Genomic DNA, 9404 nt, shown 5'->3' with positions numbered 1-9404 from the left:
CTAATGGTTAATTAACATTAATAATTAATTAATTTTTAACTTGATTAATATTAATTAAGATAATTTAATTATTAACTAAATTAATATTAATTAATCAATACTCATTTACCTTATTAATTATTAATAATTAATAAATGTTTAATTTATTAAAAATTATTAATTAATTAATAGTTAATTCATTAAATAACAAATTAGAAATCCTTAATTAATATTAACTTGAACAATATTATTAACTTTATTATTATTATTATTAATCAAGTTAATAATCAATAATTATTATTAATTAATTAATACATTACGTTAATTATAAAAATTAACTAATTATTTTTAAATATAATAAATTATGAATAATGAATAATTATAACATATAACTATTAATAAAGTAAAAAATTATTAAATTATTAATAAGTCAAAATTAATAAATTAATTATATTTAATAATTTATTAATAATAAATTATATTTAATAATTAATAGTTAGTTATATTTAATATTTAATTAGGCCGATAGGCCTTCCTATGAGTGAGACTTTCGTCGTCTTTTTCCTTCAGAGGTTGACACCTGGCGTCCTTCAGTGACGAGAGTACGTCTGACATCTGTGCACAATGTTTTATTTCTGAGGTTGACACCTGGTCTGTGCGCAGTGTTTTAGGGCCACCCTTATGCTCTGTACTGACATCTGTGCACATTTTCCTGATATTCATCATGGTCTTCCTCCTTCAGTTACTCGTCATGGCCCCGGAACATGGCGGAACATGGCCTTCATTTCTGTTATGGGCGGAGGGTTGTTATGGAAGTAAGGGGTTCATAATTATGCTTTCCATATTTTGATGTATTCCCAAACATGGTGGCAGGGACCAACCCACGTTCTCATCACGACTGAGTCTTTGCGATTTGTTTATGAGCATCCTGGAACTCTGCCGCAATGGTTAGCCAGGTAGGTTTTGTTCAATCTTGGATGTTGTTTAGCAGTTAAACCAGGTAGGTTTTGTTCAATGTTGGATGTTGTTTAACAGTTAAGCAGGTAGGTTTTGTTCAATGTTGGATGTTGTTTTTGAAAAAGAGAGTGGGGACCGAGATTGCAGTGTTTGCTTCAGAAAAAAAGGCGTTGTCTTCAGCTTGCTTGGTACGGATAGAGTGTAGAATGTGGGATGCTTGTGAATGAATGTACCGCTGTTCTACTGTTTAGTCAGTGATTTTGGGTTACGGAATGAATATGGGTTTGCGTGTTTTGTGTTTTTGGAGTAATGCTGTTAGGTCCTCATGAAATGTATTTGGGATTTTCCTGGTTTTTCTTCAATGCCGGTGGATTAGAGCCTGGTAAAGCTGGGATTATGCATGGGGGACTTTTCGGTTCAGTGGAGGGAAATGCAGAGTTAGGTTTGTAACATCTTCAAAGCTGAGAGAATGAGAGTAAATGCGTTTTCTTAGTTCGGGCCTGTTGTTGAGATGAATTTTTGACGTGGGTTTTCGCTTTTCTTGATCGATTTCTGTCAAATAGAATGTCTGCTATTTATGAGAGATGAAAGATGCTGCTGGTTTGTGATGCATCGTGAGATGGTTTTGTTGAGTATCGGGGTTACACAAACACATTTACTCGAGGTTTTGATTTTTGGAGAAATGGAAGATTTTTATTTCTGTTAAATTTTTGAACTTGGAATTCCACAAATCTTTCCCTTTTTACATGTCCTTGTAAATCGTTGAGAAGTAAATTTATAGAAACATCTTCAATGAAGCTTTGTAATAGTTCAAATACTCCTTGAGAAAGAACTCCATAAGGTTTCTGTAATATCTTGAATTCTGTGAGACTCTGTTTTATGTTGAACTCTCTGGGACTCTGTTTTTGGTTGTTTGACTTACAGTTGTATCTATTTATTTTCTATAAATTTTCTTGTCAAAATCTTGAATCAACTGAAGTAATTCTAGCTTCTTTTTTCCTCGGGAGAAACATCTTCATTGAAGCTTTGGAACAGTTCAGAATTCGTGTGAGCAAGAACTCCATAAGATTCCTGTAATAGGTGGACTGAATTGTTTGTTCTTGTTGCAGTTTCCTGTGGGACGGATCCACTGTCTGTTGAAGTCTCGAGTATCTGCAAATGGAAGGGTGGGAGCAACTGGAGCTGTTTATTCTGCAATCATTCTGGAGTATCTCACTGCAGAGGTTTTAGAACTTGCAGGAAATGCCAGTAAAGATCTCAAGGTTAAGCATATCACCCCAAGGCATTTGCAGCTCGCTATTAGAGGAGACGAAGAACTTGATACTTTGATCAAAGGTACCATAGCAGGTGGAGGTGTCATCCCTCACATCCACAAGTCACTTATTAACAAATCCACAAAAAAAGATTAGTTCTTTGTGTGGGGATTGTGTCAAGCGTTTTATTTATTGTAGGATGTGGGCTGAAATGTTTAGCTCAACGGAGTGCTGGGATCAGTACATGTGGATTTAGGAGTGCACTATATTCTGCAAGAGGATTAGCATTTCTTCACCACAGTTGCATTCCCCATATCATTCACAGGGACATGAAGTCAAGTAATGTCCTTCTGGATGAGAATATGGAGGCTAGAGTTTCTGACTTTGGAATGGCCAGACTCATGAATGCACTGGATACTCATTTAAGTGTCAGCACTCTGGCTGGCACTCCTGGTTATGTGCCACCAGAGTACTATCAGAGTTTTCGCTGCACAACAAAAGGAGATGTTTACAGCTACGGGGTTATTTTGCTGGAACTTCTCTCAGGGAGAAGACCTATAGACCCTGTTGAGTTTGGGGACAACAATCTAGTTGGATGGATGAAACAAAATGTGAAGTTAAAGAAAGCTTCAGATATATTTGATCCAGTGCTAATAAAAGACAAACACATAGAGATGGATCTGTATCAACATCTTCGAATCGCCTGCGAATGCCTTGATGACCGTCCATGGAGAAGACCCACAATGATCCAAGTCTTGGCCATGTTCAGAGAGCTTCAAACAGATGGGGAAGCCGAACTAGATGGATTCACTCTCCCGGAGGATGTGGATATCCATGAAGAAAAATCATCCTGATTGGTTCTCCATCTATTCTAAGCTCCTTGTCTTATTTATTTTTCTGTATAATGCATTGCATTCCTATCTTCTCATTGTTTTGTTGAGTGGATGTGTAAATAATATAATAGAGAAATGAAACAGACATCTGCTAATCCTGATAATTGCATCCATGCCCCAGCACTTGTCTTGTTTGTTGAAAAATGCAGGAGATATGCAGAAGAAAATACACTTTGACTACCACCATCCATGAATTATTTATGGGTGGAATGTTGGGCAGAAGAGGAATGTGCACAACAAAAGGAGATTGATTGACAGCAGATACCAGGCTATGATGCTTTGGATTCTCTGATTAATAGTGGTGAGAATGATATTGGTAGCTTACTGTCCATGCGAAAATTTTGGATTGGGAAGGCATTGGTTACTCAATTCATGAAAATTAAAAATGAAGATGGTTATTATACTATGTATATGATGAGGCAAAACATATACAATGTATATGTATCAGTCTTTCTTCCCATTGAATACAAGTCAATGTAATAAGAATGCATTTAGTTCTGTTATATTCAGTATATATTCAGACACGAGAAGATGTGCTTATGTCCAAATATTAACATTTATTTCTCACGTGGAATCAATTTGTACAATTATAGCAGAAGTAAATGATTACAGAATATATAAATGAAGAATATAAGGATGGAGGATCCATCGATTTACCTCCAATTTATTAATGGGTGAATGGATTTACATTGCATAATTTTCTTATGTTTCTATCATTTATTATGTTGGATTGGTTAAATAAAGTTCTTAAATGTAATTCTATGTTTTAGGTAATATATAAGCATATCCACGTTCTCTCTTTGGGTGGGAAGCTTAAAGTGTCTATATGGCTTTGGAGGGTTACTGACCATTTACAAATTGTCTCTGGGACTTGGAAGTTGTTGCTTGCTGCTTATAAATTGTATCTCTGGTTTGTGTCTCTGCTTGTAGATTGTGTCTCTCGTTTCGATGGCTGCCTTTATGGCTTAGGAGGTCCACATTAACCACCTTTGTAGCTTGCGAGGTCTTCATCAATTGCCTTTGTGGCTATGGTGGTCTGCACCATTACTAGAATATCAGTAGTCATGTGACTTTTACCATGTACTGTAATATAATTGAAGATAATATACTTTCCAGATTGTATTTTTGATATTGATAAGTTGTTTGCAAATGAATTTTCTATTATGTGTTTCTTTGATTGTATAACTGATGGCTGCCTTTATGGCTTAGGAAGTCCACATTAACCATCTTTGTAGCTTGCGAGGTCTTCATCAATTGCCTTTGTGGCTATGGTGGTCTGCACCATTACTAGACTATCAGTAGTCATGAATTGCCTTTGTGGCTATGGTGGTCTGCACCATTACTAGACTATCAGTAGTCATGACTTACCGGAAAGCTAAAGCTGAACCACTGTTTTTAAGTCATAAAGCACAACTTATTCCTTTTAATTGCTTCTGGGCAAGTAAGTTGTGATGCTGGATTGATCAACCTCTGTGAAACTTCCTGCCTCGTAGATAGCACTGTTGGGCAGTGGAGGAATTACATTGTAAAGGTAGAGGAGACAACAACTGATAATCCCCTGAACCAATATAAAGCCAAGTCTCTGTTCAGCCAGAAGGAAAGATTATTGCAGACGTTCATTGTTGAACATTGGAATTAGTGTAGGAAAGAAAAACACTACTAGAAAAGAATATAGAATGCATGAATGAACTGGGTAACCTTCCCCTTGAACCTGCAAATTATTTGACCAAAATCGGTCTTCGCTATTGTTTTGATGTTGTTTATTTGATTAGCATTTTTTAATCATTAAAGATTCTCCAATTGCGGAGCATTGATGATTTCGGAGCATTGATGATTTTGGTTATTTGATTCCCATTTCTTAATTATTAAAAATTAGTCCAATTGGAGAGGACCGCTCACTTCCCACGTATTTGAATGAGATTTTCATACACAGGAAAACTTGCATTTTTATGAAGTATATTTATACCAAGAATGAGATTTTGATACACATGAAAACTTGGATTTTTATCAAGTATATTTATATCAAGAAAACTTTTAACTTTCGCATGTGTGCTTCAAAATATCCATTAAGATCTCACATTTGTTTCCAAATGTGATGTGTGTTTCAGATCTCACATTTGTTTCCAAATGTGATGTGTGTTTCAAAGATGTGTGCTTCAAAATATCCATTAAGATTTCACATTTGGAAACCAATGTACGAATGGGTTCTTTGTCCAATTTAAAAAATCTTTAGAATTTTTCTAATTTAAAAAACATCCATTAACTTCTCACTCTCACAGTCGGAAACCAAAACCAATGTACAAATGCGGTCCTTGTCCAATTTAAAAAACAACCTATCGGTATGTTTTGCACTTTTTGGAGCAAGGGCAATTGCAAGCAATAATTAGTCATGCCGGTTTACCCTTTGTTGCTGATTACATCTTGTCAATGTTACCTATCGGTATGTTTTGCACTTTTTGGAGCAAGGGCAATTGCAAGCAATAATTAGTCATGCCGGTTTACCCTTTGTTGCTGATTACATCTGTCAATGTCATTGTGTTACATCTCTCAGTTCATCGTGTACCTTAAACAATCAATTATTATAATATAATGGATTAATTTGAATTAAAATTTACAATTTTATATTTATTTTATTTGATTTGATGAAAAAAAACATTTTTATAACTTATTATTATAATGGATTAATTTCAATTAAAATTTACAATTTTATATGTAAATTTTAATTTATTATATTTGATGGAAAAAAAAAAAAAAAAACATTTTTATTACTTATAATTATAATGAGTTAATTTCAATTAAAAATTACAATTTTATATTATTATATTGATGAAAAACACATTTTTTAAATAAAATTATAAATTAATATATAATTATAAAAATAAATATCATATAATTCAATATAAAAAATTAAATTTCTTAAAAAAATAATATATTTAAATTAATTTGAAATATACATTATTATATATAATACTAACATAATAATAATATCTAAAAATATATTATAAAAATATAATAACATTTATTATATTCAAACATTTAATTTTTTTTATTTTTTTAATGGATAGTTCAACTTATGATTTTCAATTTAAAATTAAAGATTTTAATTTCATACAATGAAATGCAAATGTTTGAGTTCATGTTTTATTGATGATGATGGTTAAGGTCCACTGAAACCAAACTTTCCATAAAACTTTCCATTACACACCTCGCAAATGCCAATGAGGATGTTAGACTTTAAGCTTCTCAATATTATTGAAGTGAGGCTTCTGTGATCCATAATAGTTGTAATAAGAACTTCGGCGTAAATCAAAGGTCTTTCTACATGTGATTTACGCCGAAGTTCTTATTACAACTTCTCAATATTGTCAACTAACATCTCCCATGCCACATCTTATCTAACTTCTCAATATTGTCAACTAACATCTCCCATGCCACATCTTATCTATAAAGCATGGCCGGCTAATTATTCTATGTTTTTCATTTGATTTGGTTGTGTTGCTGGGTTTTTTTTGAAGTAAGATGTTTAAGAAAAGTAGGGTTTCTTTTTAGCTTATTTTTTTATTTTATTTAACATGTCTCTAAAATTAGATTCTTATTTTTATACAGTTTATTAAAAAAAATTATTTAAATTTAAAAATATATAAATGATTAATATTAATATTTTCTTTTCTTTTCTTTATTTATAAATATTAATATAAAAAAATTAATTTGATATATCAATTTGAATAGTTAAATATTATAAATTATAAATAAAATCTTCCACTGTTTAGCAAGTTCTTTTCCCTGTGCTGAAATTTTTTAATGTTGACATTTCCAATGTTTGATTTATTATTAAAAATAATTTTAATTTGGGTGAAAAAAATGTGTTCCTATTATCTTAAAATTTCCACTGCTTAATCATAAATAGTAATTTTTAATTTCAGTGGTTTTAGATTTATTTAAATCAATTAGAATTTTTTACTTATTTTTTTTGTAACATATAAATATATATTTTTTTATTGGGTTATACATATATATTCCCAAATAATTTTTGATTAGTTGGGATTTAATTTGGGAAATTTATTGATTTGATTTATTTTAAATGATTGATTGGATTTTATTATATAAATAATTGAGAGAAAAGAAGAATAATAACTTGTTTAATTTTGATTAAAGATTTATTTTATTTTGGGCAATTTATTGATTAGGTTTAGTTTGAATGGTTGAATTATTATAACATTTATTATTTTAAACCAAAATACAATTCTTTCAATTTAACACCCTCCTCATCTCATCCCCATATTAGTTATATTTAACCATTATAACTATTAATTATTAATAATTTATTATATTTAATAAAAAAAAAATTAGTTAATTTTTATAATTATCTTATTTTAATTAAAGATTTATAAAAAAAAAAATTCAATACTAAAAAAGCTTGATTGTATTATATAATAGATATAAAAACAAAAACATATTGCATCTGGATATAGCCGCATAAAGATATAACCAACCCTGAACAAAAAAGTAGGGAGAGAATAAGCAAGTCCAGATATGACAGATGGCCAATAAGACCCCATAGTAGGCTGATAGACAGCAAGATATGTGCTTCAAAATAAGCGATCAACCAGAAGGATAAAAAGATAGTTTATAGCAAAACCAGAAGAATCCAGAGATGCATAAAGGATCATTTCTACCACTAGAAAGGGTAAATGGGTATATGCTAAAATACTGAAAACGGGAAAGGCATACCTGGGAATTATGCAACGAAAAAAAAATCATGTATCAGGGAGAGAGAATTCCTGAATGGAGAAGGCTTCCGCTTCAATTATTACATCCATGTTCGAGAAACCGTTTTGAGAAAAAAGTTCTTTCTTAAATAATATATCAACGTGTAATTATTACATCCATATTCCAGAGATCAAAAATTTATAATTTATTATTTAATAAATTAACTATTAATTACTAAATCTGTAATTTATTAATTATTAATAAATCAATCATTTATTATTTATCAATAAAGTATTAATTAATTAATATTAATTTAGTTAATAATTTAATTATTTTAATTAATATTAATCAAGTTAAAAATTAATTGATTCCTTAACTTTATAATCAATCATTACTTATATTAATTACTAATTAATTATGAATAATTAAGAGGGTTTATGGGTTTGGTATAAAGACAGAGGACCTAGTTAAACCATTGGGAGATCGACAAGAATGTTGCATTGCAAAACATTAATAACATTAAAAATATTGCTACTTCTAAGTTCAAAGAAAAAATGTGGTGTGAAAAAGATTTAGCAGCTAAAAGAAAATTAAGATATTATAAGGAGGTCATCAACCCCACTCTAGAAATCAAAAGTATCTCTCTCTTTTAACTAGCTCAAAGAAGGAAATTAATATAGCCAAGATTAGAATGAACTCTCATGAGCTCCATAGCGAAACAGGACACCATGGATGGAAAGCTTCTGCCATCTCTGTGAGAATACGAACATCAAGGATGAAAATCACTTCCTCTTAGAGTTCCCCGCGTACATCCACATTAGATCTCAGTTTCAAAATCTTTGTTGCAACACTGACCTTCCTAGCCTTTTATGTTGTCAAAATTACTGTGAGCTCCAGAGGCTTCTCTCCAAACTTTTTGAGCATAGGAATAAAATCTTAAATCAAACTAAATAATTCATTTCTTTAAGTCTGATAGACCAAAGTTTGGTCTCACTGGACGTTAACCATCATCATCATTAATATTAATTTCAAGATGGTTATTATTATTAAATTAAAGGATATGTATTATAAACTGGATTAAAACTCAATAATAATAATAATAATAAAAGAATTTTTATTTTAATAATTATATTATTAAAATAATGGTAAAACCAAGACAATAATATTATAAAGTTAAGAAATCAATTAAATTTTAACTGGTTAATATTAATTAAGATAATTTAATTATTAACTAAATTAATATTAATTAATTAATACTTTATTGATAAATAATAAATTATCGATTTATTAATTAATAATTTATTTATTAAATAATAAATTATAAATCTTTAATTAAAATAAGATAATTATAAAAATAAACTCAATATTTTTAAAATACAATAAATTATTAATAATTAATAATTATAATTATAATGATTAAATATAATTAAATATTAAATATAACTCACTATTAATTATTAAATATTATTTATTATTAATAAATTATTAAATATGTTTAATTTATTAATTTTAACTTATTAATAATTATATTTAATAATTTTTTACTTTATTAATAGTTATATGTAATAATTATTCATTATATATTATTAATAATTTATTATATATTTAATAA

General features: G+C 29.7%; 2 protein-coding genes across 2 annotated transcripts; both read left to right on the top strand.

Annotated features, from left to right (window-relative positions):
- The first annotated feature begins 668 nt into the window (after positions 1-668).
- On the top strand, positions 669-3606 carry LOC149141756 (histone H2A variant 1-like). Its single transcript, XM_089447682.1, has 2 exons — positions 669-935; positions 2046-3606. The coding sequence occupies exons 1-2, from the start codon at positions 924-926 to the stop codon at positions 2343-2345; spliced, it is 312 nt and encodes a 103-aa protein (XP_089303808.1). The 5' UTR covers positions 669-923; the 3' UTR covers positions 2346-3606.
- LOC149141757 (brassinosteroid LRR receptor kinase BRL1-like) lies at positions 2519-3043 on the top strand. The gene has a single exon (XM_089451323.1). It carries the CDS (start codon positions 2519-2521, stop codon positions 3041-3043), a length of 525 nt encoding a protein of 174 aa, XP_089307449.1.
- Positions 3607-9404: the final 5798 nt, after the last annotated feature.

This window comes from Pinus tabuliformis, chromosome X, assembly GCF_031772625.1.
Source record: "Pinus tabuliformis cultivar Carrire ecotype Pingquan chromosome X, CPIR1, whole genome shotgun sequence".
In the NCBI taxonomy this organism is placed as follows: Eukaryota; Viridiplantae; Streptophyta; class Pinopsida; order Pinales; family Pinaceae; genus Pinus; species Pinus tabuliformis.
Note: the sequence above shows the minus strand (reverse complement) of the source record. Positions and strands in the feature narration are given on the sequence as shown.

Bases quoted from the DNA above. Each gene is read 5' to 3' on its own strand.
- LOC149141757 (XM_089451323.1), top strand. From the start codon at position 2,519: ATGAAGTCAAGTAATGTCCTTCTGGATGAGAATATGGAGGCTAGAGTT.